The sequence below is a fragment of the Lissotriton vulgaris genome, chromosome 1_1, assembly GCF_964263255.1.
Source record: "Lissotriton vulgaris chromosome 1_1, aLisVul1.2, whole genome shotgun sequence".
NCBI lineage: Eukaryota > Metazoa > Chordata > Amphibia > Caudata > Salamandridae > Lissotriton > Lissotriton vulgaris.
This window is the reverse complement of record NC_141685.1, coordinates 4,865,515-4,883,060: the sequence shown is the minus strand read 5'-3', so window position 1 is coordinate 4,883,060 and position 17,546 is coordinate 4,865,515. Positions and strand designations below refer to the sequence as shown.

Sequence of the window (17,546 nt, the reverse complement as noted above, 5' to 3'; positions counted from 1 at the left end):
CCAATTGCCTGAAATTCTCCTCCAGACACACAGGCAAGGGTGCCGATAGGTGCCCTTACTCTCAAAACAGCTGCGCATAACTGGATCCCCCCATTCTAGTCAGAGGACTAGTTTGACAGTTTTTTTTTTTTTTTAAACTTACACGATAAATTGCATACGCCAAAAACTGGCACGTGTGCGGTTCTTGTGTTTGAAGGACCACAATTTGCACAACGCGAGGCTTGTTCTACAGACGAAGGACACGCCAACACTACTAACATGCGGAGCCCCGCCACTGCATTCAACCCCAAAGACACTTCAGCACCATATACTGACGAGAGAGTTAAACACCACTGCAGTAAGAAAATAATCTGTCTGAAAGCAAGGACGGAGAAAAAAAGCGAATGACAAAATGGAACGCGCGGGCTTACCACAGAACAATATCGCAGTATTAAGGAATGCGACTAACGGCTCCCAAATCACTTCTGATGCGATGTCAGGCATGAGCTCAAAGAACGTGATGATACGCATACAAAAACAACAATATAACTCACCCGAGACATATGTACATCAACCAATCTTACCTTAGAGCAGAATATATAGAAATACAAACTTCTTTAAACGATCTGAGAAAAGAAACAAACAGCTACTTCCCCGTATCTACAAGATTCGTGGTGGTAGGCGTTCTAATGAAATACGCAGCGTGATGACGTCAGAAAGTAGCTGCGCTCGTGAGACTTTCTAAGGGATGTTCACAATTTTGTGGATAAAAACTAGAACTAGCAGAAAAATAAGCGCAACTGTGCCGGATGGCAGCCATTTTACTGTGCACTATCGCAAGAAATGCATATTAAAATGGAAGTCGTAAATACAGACGTCTCTAGTCTGATGAGACAAGTGCGTCAAGTTCAACAAGAGAACTGGATAAACTGTAGTTATGCGAACAGTGCAACTGTCCCAATGTCAATTGCAGTAATCAGCCGTGGCCACAGAAAGAAATTATATGATTATTACATTACTGAACTAGAATTTTCAATTCTTTTAAGGATTAGAGGCAAAGAAAATGCATTCTCCTATTTGGATTATTTCAAACAGCAGCCGTGTAACAACCAAAGAAAAGTACAGGTATAACAGCCATTTTTTAAGCTAAGCCCCGTCCTTTTCAGACTGGGGGGGCGTGTTTTTTGTTGAGTGACGAAGGACGTCACAGATAGAAAGAACGCAAAAAACACGCCCCCGTATCTGAAAAAGACGGGGCTTAAAGGGAGTGACGCCCCTCCCCTCCAATGGCTGGCCAGCATTTACGAGGTTATAGAAACAAAGGTTCCTAGCTTATTTTGAATCAACACAATGCAGTATAGGACACAATAGGCTGCTATACGTTGAGTTCTCCTTGCCCAGCCGGACAAGGAATTTATTTACCAACAAATGTCAAAAATAAACACAATATTTTTCAGACACGTAGTATGGCACAAGCCTGTACCGTACTTTGAGAGGAAGAAGATAGAAAAGAGTGGAAGGGGTGTTTTCAGGCAAGAAAAGGAGCAAGTCAGGAGATAGTGACAGTATCGCCTAGAGTGAAACATACAATATCACAATTGAAATACTACATGTATGTACACTCATAGGTGTCGACGTTTCAGAAAACAGAAAGAGCTTTTTTAAAAAAAAGGTAAGTAAGGAGAGAAGTCATCGCATGTCTTACATCTTTATCACAATAAATCCGAAATCGTAATGTGTGCCAGGTGTTTGGTGATAGTGCCAACTTTTGAGATACATCGTCGAAATACAAATTTACATCAACAATAAACCTCGGCATCGCAGTGACACTCGTGCGCATAAACTAAGGATTGTGCAGAGTGGGTGACTGAACTGGATTGTGCACGCCATGTGATTAGTGAAGGGGGGAGGCCCCGGGCTCAGTGAGTTGGTGTTTGAGCCGAGCCTCATGCATTAGTCTTGTTGGGACTCTGTGGGGCTAGAGGATCTACAATGGACATACCTCTAGATGCGAGGTATTGGGAAAGGCGTCTGGCCTTCTTCGAACAACTGGAATTGACGATCCGTAATTGCCAGGGGTTTAGCACAGGTCGTGCTTTCTTTATTTACATGTATCCCGTGATGGCTTTAAGCCGAGCTGTGGGAACAAATGCAATTTTACTAATTGTGGTACTTGTTGTACGGCTGAAGGGGGGGAAAAAAGGATTTCTGTAAAATGCATACCCATTATTGGCCCTTTTTAAACCTCATCTGGGGTTCCAAGAGGTTTTAAGGAGGAGATTTTGGTTCTTTCAGTGCCGGCAGGTGGTGCTGGCTGAAACGAATTAATCACGTTTGAAGTTATAAACTCGTACTAGTAAACCGGAGACCTCAAAATATAAATTATAAAGAGTAGGCATACCTTAAATAATAGTAACAAGTGGTTTAAATGGGGCTCGATGGCCGTAATTAAGGATAATATGTTGTCCACTCGTTACGCGAACAATGTCGCAATGGTGAGCTGTAAAAGAAGGAGTAATTTAGTTAACGTCTGATTTCTGAAACACGATCAGAATCCGACTCTCTTTAGTCCTATCGGGTGCCTGGCAGGGCGCCACTTACCGAGTCAAAGTGGAGCTCGCGTCTGGTCGGGTTTTTCCGTCTCGATGCCGGTTTCTGGTGGGGATCATGGGAGTGCTAGCTTTAGTTTGGCGGTCAGGTCACGTGATGGTGAGTCCGCCCGCCATCTTGGGATGGTGTGCCAATGTTTGAGAACATCATAACCAGCAAGGATTCATGGATGCCTTCTGGGGGCGCCATCTTGAGATGTCTTAGGAATCATTTGTAACTTACAATGAATGATATTCCTGATGAATCCCACCATCGGTTAGCAAAGTAATTTTCTAAATTTATAAAACTTTTGTGCGACCATAATGGCTACCTGAATAAGGGAGAGGGGTCCCAATATTTACTTCTCCAATAAGGGTCGGGTTCGGGCGGCGCAGTCAAGGGTGCCATCATGAGAAATCTCATTAATGGGTTAATGTAATTAACCCTTAAGCTGAATTTGGGAAAGGACATCCAGTTGGTAACATGTCAATTGGCGAAGCGAGGGGGGGGGGAAGGTGCATATATAACAATAATGTGATTGTGAGTGAGACAATTGTGGCACATATTTTCTATTCATTAACATCATTGTTCAAGGTTGTTGAGACCCATAGCGCTTTCTGCTTGACAGGTCAAGCTCTCTCTTGGCTGGAGAGTTTTCTGTCCGGGCGCTCACAATCCGTCAGCCTGGGACCATACCGCTCTGCTTCCAGGGTGCTCACGAAGGGGGTGCCACAGGGCTCATGCCTAAGCCCCACATTGTTCAATGTGTACGTGGCCCCCCTCGCTGAGATTGTGAGAAAATATGGATTCACCCCGGTGTCTTACGCTGACGACACCCAGCTCCTCTATCCTTTCCATTCCTTCAACTCCAACGTCAGGGACAACTTTGCAGAAGGAATGAGGGCCATCTCTAATTGGATGGCTGTCAACCGCCTCCAATGCAACGTTGGAAAAACGGAGCTAATGCTTTTTGGGAAAGCATCCTTACTGTGGTCCCCCGACTGGTGGCCCCTTGACCTGGGACCAGTACCCACCCCTAAACTTACAGTAAAAAATCTAGGGGTGAAACTGGATCGGGACCTTACCATGAAGGAACACGTGAATGCAGTTGCTGGGTCTTGCTTTCACACCATCGGCCTATTAAGAAGAGTCTTCCCCTACCTTTCTGACAGCTACAGAAAGACCCTAGTGCAGACTATGGTGATCAGTAAAATTGATTACTGTAATGGACTCCTTATTCAAGCAAATGAGAGTGCCATAAATCGCCTCCAAGTAGTCCAAAACACTGCAGCAAGACTGGTTCTGAATGCCCCTCCCAGAACTCCCTCTAAACCCCTGCTGCGTGAACTGCACTGGCTGCCAATAAGACAACGCACCAAATTCAAGATCTGCTGCCTTGTCCACAAGTGCTTGTTCGGGAAAGGTCCTGACTACCTGGTCCAAAAGCTACCTGTCTATAAACCTGACAGAGTCTTGCGGTCAAGCAATCAACTGCTACTCAAAACCCCTCTTGTTAAAAAAACCAGACAAGGGGGCAGAGCATTCTCTTGGGTAGGGCCCAAGCTCTGGAACAACCTCCCAGCTGACCTCAGACAAACCGACAATCACTTCTCTTTCAGGAAGAAACTAAAAACTGTATTATTCCAGGAAGACTAAATACTCCTAAACATCAGTGTTCATCCTCATTCTCTGTTCTATAGCAACTACTCCATCTTGCGAGCAAAGCGCGGAGATACCTCGTAAGGGGTCGATTCTTGCGCTATACAAGAACATAAAATAAATAAATAAAATAAATATTAATTTCAAATCAAGTCTGTGGCATTGTTCTTTCACAGAAGTGTGGTCCAGTCTTCACTTAGTTTCAGTCCTGTGTGAATGGTATTGAATTGTATGATTGATTAAAGTTCCTCACAATTTAGGAGTTGTTGCAGATTCCCACCTCTGGGCGGTAGTTTCACAGATTTCAAGACTGTCCATTTCAAGTCATCTGCTGTGTGCTCCAGGGATGAAAAATGTTCCACTAAAGGGGCATTTGGAGTCCCACATCTTATGCGGCTCCGGTGTTGGCTTATACGTGTCTTCACCTTTTGTGTAGTTTGCCCTACATACATTTTCGGGCATGGGCATAAGACCGCATAAATTACATTACAACTATTGCAATTTGTTAAAACTTTCATCTCAGTTGTGACATTATTGTGACTGAAAGTGCGCCCCTCCAGTGTTAAATCACACATAATACATTGCCCGCATTTCACATGTCCTGTTACAGGTGGTAGGCCCCAATTAGATTCGATTGTGTTATTAGGAGGCGGTGCAGGTAAGGCTGCCCGGACCAGATGATCTTTTATATTTCTGCTCTTTTTGAATGCAAATAATGGCTTTTCCAAATTTAGTTGGCCTGCATTTATAACTGGCCAGTGCTGCAAGATTGTTTTGCGAATTTTGTTCGAGACTGGAGAAAAAGTGGTGACACAGGCAATTCTCTCAGTCCTCTCCCTGCTTTTTGGTTCTAGTAAGACCTCTCGGGGACAGTACCATGCTCTTTTTGAAGCGTTCCTGACTAATCTCTTTGGGTATCCACGTGCTCTGAGTTTTGATGACAAAATGTCCGCCTCTCTAAAATAGTCAGGTTTTGATGAGCAATTACGCCTAATGCGGAGGAATTGCGAGTAAGGGAGTGAATCTTTGAGGGCTCTTGGATGGTTACTGTCATACCTAAGCAGAGTATTGCGTTCGGTTGGTTTCCTGTACAGTCGGGTCAATAATTCGCCCTCCTCATGATAGATAGTTAAATCCAGGAACGGGATCTCTGTTTTATGATGGGAGAGAGTAAACTGCAGGTCATCACAGTTATTGTTTAACCAGTGTAAGAAAGATTCTAAAGTCTTTTCATCCGAGTTCCAAACTAGAAAAATATCATCTATGTACCGCCGCCAGATGGAGATGCCAGATCGGAACGGGTTCATATCCGATAAGATCATGCCCGTCTCAAGTGCGTCCATAAACAATATTGCTAGGTGGGGGGCAAAAATAGCCCCCATAGATGTACCCTTTATCTGTTGGTAGAATACCCCATCAAAAACAAAAAAGTTTTTTGTAAGACACAGTTCCAGCAGTTGTAGTATGAAGAGTGTCGGTACTCTATGGGGTCTAGGCCTGGAGTCCAGGATTTTTTGAATGACCCGTAGAGCCGCTCCTTGAGGAATATTAGTATAGAGCGACTCTACGTCCAAGGTACAGAGAGTTTGGAGGCTTGGATCATAAGGGTAATGTTCCACTAAGTTTATCATTTCCATGCGGTCACGGACATAACAGCATGTTGATGGCACAAAATCTTTGATGTAAAAATCTACATAAGATCCCAGCGGCTCCAAAATTGAGCCACAGGCCGATACTATGGGCCTTCCCGGTGGTTTTTCGATGTTTTTGTGAATTTTTGGGAGGGTATAGATCACTGGTAGGCGCGGGCATTTGACATTAAGGAAATTATATTCCTTCTTACTGAGGTAGCCTTCGTCTCTAGCATCTGAGGTCAGCTTTTTAATTTGTGCTTGGATGTCAATTGTTGGATTACGACCTAGTCTTGAATAGTGTTCTCTGTTATTCAATTGACGGTTAATTTCATCCTTATAGGAGTTAATATTCTGAAGAACAATTCCTCCGCCCTTATCTGCACTTTTTATAATTACATCAGTGTTTGATTTAAGTGTGTTAATTGCCTCTTTCTCACTTCTGGGGATGTTATAAGGGATGAATAACTTTTTCTTTTCCAACGCCTCCAGATCTTTGATAATCAATTTCTCAAAAGTCAAGATTTCAGAAGGGACCATACTTGCAGTTGGTAAAAAGGTGGATGGAGGACTGAAAGGTGTGTTACGATTAGATACCGGTGGGGGGCATTTACGAGGCCAGCCAATGGAGAAGAGGGGCAGGTTCAAGCCCCCTACACTAAGAAACATAAAATCTCAGAGCTCCGCCCACTGCTTACGCAGTGCGACAGAGTCTTCGACCTAAAAAGACGAATAAAGAACCACATAACCATAGCTGTGTGACCTGGAAGCCGATTGTTTCTCAATATAGCCCTAGTTTGTGATTACCTTACAGTGCTCACATTATCATCCACGCTAGAAGAGATGTGAGCCTGGGGTGTCTGGCCACAGAAGCTCATTTACATACAAAGGGGGTGACAGCCTGTTCAAAACGCACAGCACATCTTGTTTACGTAAAGTGCTTGTACACTGAACAGGGTAAAGTCTTCTGTCTCTTTTTTTTTCATTTTCTTTAATATATATCCTGCACCTCACTCTCTTCTTCTCTTTCTCTCATTTCCATTCAGAAAAAATAAATAAATACGTGCGACGGCAGTGGGAGGGGGGAGCGGGAACTGGCTGACGGACAGCGGGAGGGGGCGGGAAAGGACAGCGGGACTTCGCGCAACCCACCCCTTGAAAGGACACTTCCGAAATGGCGAAAACAAAGCTTTAAAAAAATAAAAATAAACACGCCCACAGCTGCATGATGTGGGCAAAAGCCTAAAATTCTCGGGAACGCCCACGAATCTGCTCTGGCATTGACGAACAGAACTCTGTTCCAATGGCTAGCCTCCCTTTATGGAGCTAGCCACTGGAACAGAGGGGCGGGACAACACAAACATACTGTAGACCTAAGATTTCGCCTGCGCGAAAAGCTGCGCAGTGCGCAGCTTTCGACAGGCGAAACTTAAAAACAGCAATTTCCTCGTATTTTTCAAAGCCTGGGGTTACCATTAAAGCGCCCGTTAGTGGTTAGACTGACCACTAACTTCGAGTTCCGATGTAGCACACTATAGCATTGTAAAGCTCGTTGACGCCTTGTTTTTATTTATTTATTTAATGCATTTTTATAAAGCACCCTATACAATTTAAACAATGCTTTGGTAAATTTAAATCAAGGCCTGAGTGTTAACTGAGCGATCAGACCAACTATGGTTAATGAGAAATCTACAACCGAGAATCCCCATATAACTGTTTTATTTTTCTTGTTTCCCTTCTAATTCGAGTAACGCGACATTGACCCCCAAACACTTTTGGACGAGTAAGTACACCCCAGTGAACAAATGAAACGCGTGCTCCCCCACCCCCACACACACCAACCACCCTGCTACCATTATACGCGAGGGTCGGCGATAGTAAGCGCTTGGCTGTTGATTTGAATTGCTTTTCACATATTTTATACTAAAATCCTGTATTTTGTCATGCATTTATTTGCCTCTAAAAACAGCTGCAAAATGTACATAATCTAGGCGGAAGGGCAGGGCGCAGACTCAGTTGATGCAGGTAAACAGTTGGGCGCACTTGCAAGTCCACGGGAGAGAGAGACTTCTGCAATAAATGTGTCTGCCCAACGTAAATACAAAGCGCCATTATTCTCACTTTTCGCCCAGTTGCCTGCCATTGTTGACGAGAGTGACGCATTAAAATTGACTGTGGTAAGGGACAAAGTGCCCTCCCAGCTTTACCGAGGCGAGTGACCCGTCTGCAATGCATGCATTGTTTACCCTTTGAACAAGCCCTGCCCCAGTCACAGCAGAGCTATCAAGACTGAATGGTCCCACCCTCCCCTCGGAGACGGAGTTTAATGTCACCAGCCCCCAAAGCACCTCCGGACATAAATCAAACTCTCCATCTAGTGCGTCATGTCCTTTCTTCCCATGCGATTGGCAGAACCTCCCACTTATGTGTGTGCAAGCAGACCACAGACCCTCCTCACGCGTTTCTGGGAAGCTAAACCTTCCTTCCCGAAAGTCCAATCACCACAGATCAGAACAGTGACAGACACCATTTCGGAACTATTTGTATAGCGCCATCCCACCTCTTGCGAAGCACTGCCCACTTAGGCTGCATGTATGTAATGCAAATAACTCTGAATTCCTGGAAAATACAGCCGATAAAACACTGGGTTTTGCTCATACTGCTATTATCGCCAGGAAACTACTCATCAGTTCCCCAGATTAAAATATACGGGGGATAAATACGGGTTTTACCAACATTCAAAATGCACACTGAGGTCAAGAGGGATGAATGAAGACGAGGAAGATGGGGCACTTTTTACGCAGAAAAAGCAGCCCGGGCCTTCTTAAAAACAATCACAAACGCCCACCCACGGATTAGGACATCCGGACCTGCCAGCTTTGAGAACTGTTGCACCCTGTGAGGCTACGAAGCACAGCGGGACCTTGGAGGGGGCGGGGCACAGAGCCCGTCTCTGTTTGAGCAGTCATAGGGGGGCCTTACTAGGGACTGGCTGGTCCTAGAGAGAGAAAGGCGGTCTCGAGTTCTTCAATGAGTGAGCAGGTGTAAAGAAAGGGGTAGGGACTTGAGCCCAATGCTGCCCGAGAAACCCCTCTGCGCTCTCCTAAAACATTAAGTCATCTGAATCCACATTCCACGACCAGGGCTTATTTATTATGTGATAAAGCACTGACGTCCCCCAGCAGGGCTTCAGAGAGCTACACTTCCGGTGGGTGAGGAAATACCAGACAAAAATCAATCATGTGCTGACTAGTGACAGAACACGCCAACTATTATTTACACACGGACAGTGGGGGGTGGGGGGGAACGGGCTCACGGACAGCGGGAGGGGGGCGGGAACGGACAGCGGGACTTCGCGCAACCCACCCCAGCAAAGGACACTTCCGAAATGGCGAAAACAAAGCTTTAAAAAAAATAATAATAAACACGCCCACAGCCGCATGACGTGGACAAAAGCCTAAAATTCTCGGGAACGCCCACGAATCTGCTCCGGCATTGACGGACAGACCTCTGTTCCAATGGCTAGCCTCCATTTATGGAGCTAGCCAATGGAACAGAGGGGCGGGACAACACACATATACTATACACATAAGATTTCGCCTGTGCCAAAAAGCTGCGCGGTGCGCAGCTTTCGACAGGCGAAACCTAAAAATTACTCAAATTCACTATTGGTTTATCAGCACAACACAAGTCGGCGGGTAGCCACAGTGTAAAAGAGTCCCCCCACTATTATCTAGAAATGGGACTCAGTTCCACCTAGCTCCTAAGCCTGTGACTGATAAATGTTACTTTGTGCTCCAGCCCTGCAGACACAGGCCTCTGAGTGTTTGTTTGTGTGAGTGGCGCAAGAGAGGAACAGAGAAATTGACAAAATGATCCCTTCTATTGCTTAATACACTGTAAATGTGAAACACTTTGGGGCTTAGGGGCTGGATAAAGAATAACATCATGAAAAAAACGCAAATTAAAAGCACATTTTATTTATTCGCTGAAAATTGTCTGTTTAAAAATATCTGTTTAAAAATATTTACACTTTCAGTCATTTCCGAGTTTAGCTACAAACTAATAGTGGGAAAAACACATGATGTATAAGAACTGAAACCAAAAACTTATTTTTACATTATTTTATGTTTTCTTGTTTTTTGTTTTTAAAACAGGCCAACAACCTTTCACGTGAAAATTATTATAAGGGCCTGACACTACATGTGACGTCACTGTCATTTGCATATGATAATGGGCTCCTTCACTATTTTCCTTACTTGTGCCCTGTTTATTGGCATGACACAGGTTATGGGTATTAATAATAAACATAAATTCACAGGTGCTCAGCCCGTTTCTCTGGTGATGTCACACACTGACATGTATTTGGCGGCTTCTTCTATTTTTAGGGGAGTACAAATAACGTGCCGTTCCCCCTCCTTCCATTTCTCTCTTTTTCTTCCCCTTTCATTGTCTCCCTCGCTCTCTTTATCTCTCCCCCTCTCTATCTCCCACACACTCCTGTTAGCGTTAGCTTTATGAATGTCACTGCCACTTCTGGCATTCATAAGACAAATCCTTCAGAACATTTGAGGAAAAGGGACATTCACGTGTGGAAGACGAGTTGCTAGGAGTGCAATAGATTGTCCTGGCACATATATGCTTTTGATGTGGGATTTAGCTTTTTCAACACATTCTTCAAACAGAGTCTCCTGATTAAAATTACTCAATTCTTGTAAAAAGAAGAGTTTGGCAAGTCACAAAATGAATAGGGAGAGCCAAGTCGAAGAGGAGCCACAGGTCACACTTAGTAATAAGGCCCGAGGCACGAGCTGATCCATCAACCGATAACAGTGTGTAAAACATGCAGAAAAAGTTACTTAAAAAAAGGTATATGCTCTTTTATATTTACAAATAGGTTATTTCTTGAACACCTGTGATTCACTACTTCATTACATATACAGCAGTGGCATTTGTTAATAGTAAAACATGCATTTTACCAATGAAGCTTCCAGCTCCAGAACCCCGACAACATGTCCACTCTGGGTGTGTTGGTTTTGTAGGTTTTATCACTAATCCGACAAGTTAGCTGAAAATACCGCAGTTAGACCCAGTATTGTTCAGTGTTGCTTTTACAGGTAGTGTGGTGAGGTGTGATTGAATGTTTTTCTTTGTATCTCTTCTTCACCAAATAAAAATCAACAACGTTTTATTCGTTTTAATCCACATTGTGCTTGTCTCCCACTGTGTATCCTGGTACATCATGTCACTTTGCTATGTATACGGAAGTGAACAATCACTGGAAACAAACACTTTTATGATTCTGGAAATACTGTTATCTGTTTTTCTTCTTTACTGCAAGTTGGATCTTCTATCATCTGGTATTTCAATGTCCCACATAATTGACAAAATCCCTTCACACTTTCAGTGCCCTTCTATGTTTCCCCCCTGTGTGTTCGTTAATGACTATGTAGCTCTGATATTTCATTAAAGCTCTTCCCACTTTCATGCACTTGAATGGTTTTTCTCCTGTGTGAGTTCGCTGATGATACCTTAATGCTGAAGAGCCGGTAAAACTACTGTCACATTCACTACAATGATAGGGTTTTTCACCTGTGTGTGTTCGCTGATGACTTTGTAGGTCTGATAATTGACTAAAGCTCTTCACAGATCACTGCATTTAAATGGCTTTTTCCCTGTGTGTGTTCGTTGATGACTTTGAAGGTGTGATAACTGACTAAAGCACTTTGTACATTCACTGCACTTGAATGGCTTTTCTCCTGTGTGTGTTCGCTGATGTCTTTGAAGGTTTGATAACTCACTAAAGCACTTTGCACATTCACTGCATTTGAATGGTTTTTCTCCCGTGTGTGTTCGCTGATGACTTTGAAGGTGTGATAACTGACTAAAGCACTTTGCACATTGACAGCACTTGAATGGTTTTTCTCCTGTGTGTGTTCGCTGATGATACCTTAATGCTGAAGAGTCACGAAAACTACTGTCACATTCACTACAATTATAGGGTTTTTTCACCTTGTGTGTTCGCTGATGACTTTGTAGCTTTGATAATCGACTAAAGGTCTTCCCACATTGATTGCACTTGAATGGTATTTTTCCTGTTTGAGTTCGCTGATGATACCTTAATGCTGAAGCGTCACGAAAACTACTGTCACATTCACTACAATGATAGGGTTTTTCCCCCGTGTGTGTTCGCTGATGACTTTGTAGGTATGATAATCGACTAAAGCTCTTCACACATTCACAGCATTTAAATGGCTTTTCCCCTGTGTGTGTTCGCTGATGTCTTTGAAGGCTTGCTAAATGACTAAAGCAATTTGCACATTCACTGCACTTGAATTGTTTTTCCCCTGTGTGTGTTCGCTGATGACTTTGAAGGTATGATAACTGACTAAAGCACTTTGCACATTCACTGCACGTGAATGGCTTTTCTCCTGTGTGTGTTCGCTGATGTCTTCGAAGGTATGATAACTCACTAAAGCACTTCGCACATTCAGTGCACTTGAATGGTTTTTCCCCCGTGTGTGTTCGCTGATGATTTTGTAGCTCTGATAATCGACTAAAGTTCTTCACACATTCACTGCATTTAAATGGCTTTTCCCCTGTGTGTGTTCGCTGATGGCTTTGAAGGCTTGATAAGTGACTAAAGCACTTTGCACATTCAGTGCACTTGAATGATTTTTCCCCCGTGTGAGTTCGCTGATGACTTTGTAGCTCTGATAATAGACTAAAGCTCTTAACACATTCACTGCAGTTGAATGGTTTTTCCCCTGTGTGTGTTCGATTATGTCCTTGAAGGCTTGATAAGTGACTAAAGCACTTTGCACATTCAGTGCACTTGAATGGTTTTTCCCCTGTGTGTGTTCGATTATGTATTTGAAGGTGTGATAACTGACTAAAGCACTTTGCACATTCAGTGCACTTGAATGGCTTTTCTCCTGTGTGTGTTCGCTGATGTCTTCGAAGGCTTGATAACTCACTAAAGCACTTTGCACATTCAGTGCACTTGAATGGTTTTTCCCCCGTGTGTGTTCGCTGATGATTTTGTAGCTTTGATAATTGTCTAAAGCTCTTCCCACATTCACTGCAGTTAAATGGCTTTCCCCCGGTGTGTGTTCGCTGATGACTTTGTAGGTTTGATAATCGACTAAAGCTTTTTACACATTCATTGCACTTGAATGGTTTTTCTCCTGTGTACGTGTGCTGATGAAGCTTGAGAGGTGATGTCAAACTAAAGCTCTTGCTGCATGTGTAAGATTCTTCTTTCTTGGTTAGTGTCTGTCGGTCGGGTATATATTTGTCTACATCCCATGACTGAATTTCCTGATGGGCCAACATGGCTGATAAAACACTTGTGTTTTTCTCACACACGTTATATGTGTGCAGTATTTTGCATGTTTGATTTCTGTTTTAACAATCAAATGCAATAGCCACCAAATATTTACCACATTCCTAATACGTAGAAGGTGTCTTTGTAGGCGATTGTGCCTTTAGATTGGATTATGGTTGTGCACGCTTGCGGGTAAAGATGTATCTTCCTTCTGGCCGGTGCAAATTGGGACAGTCTGTTGTAATGTAGATATAAGAACTCCTCTTTCCTTGTGCTCTTCTCTGGTTACTGTGGTTTGGCCACAAAGAGTTTACAATTCACGTAGAGCAAGGAATGATGGTTGTCAACATTTTAGAAAACAGAGCACTGCGGTAATCACATCATACCACTCCCATGATCAAATCTGGTGTTTATACAGGAGGCGGTTTGTTATTGTTGTTGCCTTAATTTTCCTAAAATCATTTCTTTGTCTTGTGGCGTCGAGGTGCACAGCTCAGACTCTTACAATCACTGAACTGACCTTGATGCTTGATCCGGGATCTGTCAGTGTGTGGGCAGGTTCCTCTGTCGCCGACTGCGCTGATGTTTCCTGAATACTGTAGCTCCTTATTTCTGCTATTATTGAAGATTTACAGCATTCGCTTCATTATTGATGGTCATTTCACACATTCAAGGCTTGTTTTCTGTTGGATTTAAAGATATTAACAATTACTAAATTGAAACATAATGGAATGAGCATTCACAATGTTTAACTGGTTGTATAAGACATTTCGAGGGAGATTTACTAAATCTCCAAACAATGAAGCGCAGCCCTCCCCCGGCGAGGCTGCGCTGCGTGACAGGGAGGGACCAGGAGAGCACCATATTTTCAAAGATATGGCTCTCACCTTCCCTTTCCCTTGCGCCGGTACTGATTACGGCAGCCGTGCGCCATGCACACACCTTAGCACCAGAGCGCTAGGGTGTGTGTGTGTGTGTGTGTCAGTCCAGCATAGGTTTTTTACAGGAAGGATACCCTTCCTGTACAAAATAATATGCCTAGACATGAAGAAAAGCTTTTCCCACTTTGTATGCGTGTTGCACAGTGCAGCACGCATGCAAAGTCAGAAAAGGAAGGAGAAATTAAAGCATTTCTCCTTCCTTGCACCTAGTTTAAAAGTGTGCAGTTTTCTCACACGAAACCCTATCTACTGTATTTGGTAAATTGGGTTTAGCGTGAGAAACCTCGGGTGGTTGCACAGGAACACCTGTGCACCACACTTGGCAGGCAACCATGGTGCAAAGTAATGCAAAGCAGTGCTATGCGATGCTTCACATTACTTTTACGTTATTTGTTTGAAAGAAAATTAGGAAAAAAAGATTTTGCACTGTTTTGTGCCACTTTTGTGACGCAAACACGGTGCAAAATCTTAGTAAATCTCCCGCTTCTTCTTTACCGCCTTTGAAACTTAGCAAGGAATATTTCTTCATACACAGATATTTAACTAAAAGTTCTGTTGATCAGGTGACACCTTATTAATGTCTGAAAAGGAGGTGATTTACCAGGGTTTACAGAGTAAGGGTGCTCGGAGCACCCAAGTGCTTGAGGTATAGCTTAAGATAGACGCATATGGTCAAGTTTCGTTGAAACAACAAAAGATTTTAGAAAAAGAGATAGACCAGGCAGGGCTGTAAAATTTCCAGTAACTCTTCAAGAAGTATACAACAAAAGTAACTCCATTCACACACTTCTTCTTGTTTCTTTCCCATTCACTTAAGATCATCTCAAATGTCAACTCCTGTCTTTACCTTGTTGTTCATAAGCCACATTTGACACTTTCAACAGCTCTCTTGTTTCAAGCATTTCTGGTTTCTTCTAACCTGGAAGATTGGAACATTATTGTGATTTGAGGGGGGTTTCTATCGCCATAACATCTGTCCATCTCCCTGAAACTAGTGCAGCTTACAGAGCTTGGTTCTGGCCCTGAAAGACAACTTTACAAAGAAAGTCTTTAGTTCTTCTTAAAGTAGTGTCATTTCTGAACGATGCAACTCCTTCCGGGGCTTTTTCGTAAAACAGAGTGAGGGGTTCACTGTAAGGCCCATCCAGCTGTGCCCTGTGCAGATCTTGCTTCTGAACAGGACGTCAGTCAGCTGTGCCTTGTGCAGATCTTTCTTCCAGGCAGGTCTTCTGTTGCTTGCCCCTTGTGCAGATTTTTCTTCCAGGCAGGAATTCTGTCAGTCGTGCCATGTGCAGATCTTCCTTCCAGGCTGGACTTCAGTCAGCTGCGCCTTGAGCAGATCTTCATTCCAGGAAGGAATTCTGTCAGTCGTGCCATGTGCAGATCTTCCTTCCAGGCTGGACTTCAGTCAGCTGCGCCTTGAGCAGATCTTCATTCCAGGAAGGAATTCAGTCAGCTGTGCCCTGTGCAGATCATCCTTCTAGACAGAAATTGTGTCTACATCCACATCTTTATTCCAGGCAGAGGTTTCGGTCAGCTGCACCTTGTGCAGATCTTCCTTCCAGCCAAGATTTCTGTCAGCTTTTCCTTGTGCACATCTTTATTCCAGGCAGAGGCTTCGGTCAGCTGCACTTTGTGGGGATCTTATTTTCAGGCTGCGGCTTCTGTCAGCTGTGCTCTGTGCAGATATTGCTTCTGAACAGGACATCAGTCAGCTGTGCCTTGTGCATATCTTCCTTCCAGGCAGGTCTTCTGTCGCTTGCCCCTTGTGCAGATCTTTCTTCCAGGCAGGAATTCTGTCAGTCGTGCCATGTGCAGATCTTCCTTCCAGGCTGGACTTCAGTCAGCTGTGCCCTGTCAGATCATCCTTCTAGACAGAAATTCTGTCTACGGTACCTTGTGCAGATCTTCCTTCCAGGCAGGGACTTCTGTCAGCTGTGCCCTGTGCAGATCTTCCTTCCAGGCAGGAGCTTCGGTCAGCTGTGCCTTGTGCAGATCTTCATTCCAGGCAGGACTTCTGTCAGCTGCACCTTGTGCTGACCTTCCTTCCAGGCAGGACCTCTGTCTGCAGTGCCTTTTGCAGATCATGCTTCTAGACAGGACGTCAGTCAGCTGCGCCTTCTGAAGATCTTCTTTTCAGGAAGGGACTTCTCTCAGCTGCACATCGCGCAGATCTTCATTCCAGGCAGGGACTTCTGTCAGCTGCGCCTCGTGCAGATCTTCATTCCAGGCAGGGACTTCTGTGAGCTGCGCCTTGTGCAGATCTTCATTCCAGGCAAGACTTCTGTCAGCTATGCCTTGTGCAGATCTTCCTTCCAGGGTGGACGTCTATCACAGCAGCTTCTTCATTTAAATTCTTACTCAACGGTTTGTTTTTCATCATACCTACTCACCTACGTACTGTTTCTGACCCTGCGACATCTCTGGCAGAAATCGTGTGCTTTCTGTTGCTACATAAACAGGAAGTAGATTGCTACTGCAGGGAGAGTGCAGTGTCCTTGCAGTCAGATGCACTTGATTGGGATAAAAGGTACCATGTTTGTTAGAAAAGCTGCAACTATTAGAAAAATAACATACCAAACGCAGCGCATACAGTGCAATAACACAGACAAGGTACTAGAAAAACGTGACGCAAACAATGCAATTACACAGACCACATACTAGAAATACGTGACGCAAACAATGCAATAACACAGGCCAGGCATTAGGAGAATCCTGGGCAAAGAATACAATAACACAGGCCAGGCGCTAGGAGAATCTGATGTAAACAGTGCAATAACACAGGCCAGGCACTAGGTGAATCTGATGCAAACACTTCAATAACACAGGCCAGACACAAGGAGAATCTGATGTAAACAATGCAATAACACAGGCCAGGCACGAGGAGAATCTGATGTAAACAATGCAATAACACAGGCCAGGCGTTTGGAGAATCTGACGCAAACAATGGAATAACATAGGCTAGGCACCAGGAGAATCTGATTTAAACAATGCAATAACACAGACCAAGGCACTAAGTTTGATGCAAACACTGCAATAACACGGGCCAGGCACTAGGAGAATTTGAAGCAAACAATGCAAAAACACAGGCCAGACACTAGAAGAATCTGACTCAAACAATGCCATAACACAGGCCAGGTACTAGGATTGATGCAAACAATGCAAAAAGATGGGCCAGGCACTAGGATGATCTGAAGCAAACAATGCAAAAACACAGGCCAGGCATTAGAATAATCAGCTGGACATAATGTAATATCACAGGCAGGCACTAGGATTGACGAAAACAATGCAATAACTAGGCCTGGGCAGTGAACTGAGCTAAGCTCGCGGAGTTTGTGGAACTACCCGCTACGCGAATCGTACGTAGCACAGTGCAAAAAACACGTAGCGTACCGGGTATTTTTCGCTCGCTCGCGGTCC

General features: G+C 44.0%; 1 protein-coding gene and 1 pseudogene across 2 annotated transcripts in view; both read right to left on the bottom strand.

Moving 5' to 3' along the window:
* LOC147736931 (uncharacterized) overlaps positions 1-13,865 on the bottom strand; it is a 198,930-nt pseudogene extending 185,065 nt beyond the window's left edge. Inside the window, exon 1 of the transcript XR_015308294.1 lies at positions 13,706-13,865. The product of XR_015308294.1 is annotated as an uncharacterized LOC147736931 (transcript). The remainder of the gene's footprint in view (positions 1-13,705) is intronic.
* LOC147736932 (uncharacterized) lies at positions 9,937-13,707 on the bottom strand. The gene has a single exon (XM_086953844.1). The coding sequence runs from the start codon at positions 13,191-13,193 to the stop codon at positions 11,502-11,504; it is 1,692 nt and encodes a 563-aa protein (XP_086809970.1). The 5' UTR covers positions 13,194-13,707; the 3' UTR covers positions 9,937-11,501.
* Positions 13,866-17,546: the final 3,681 nt, after the last annotated feature.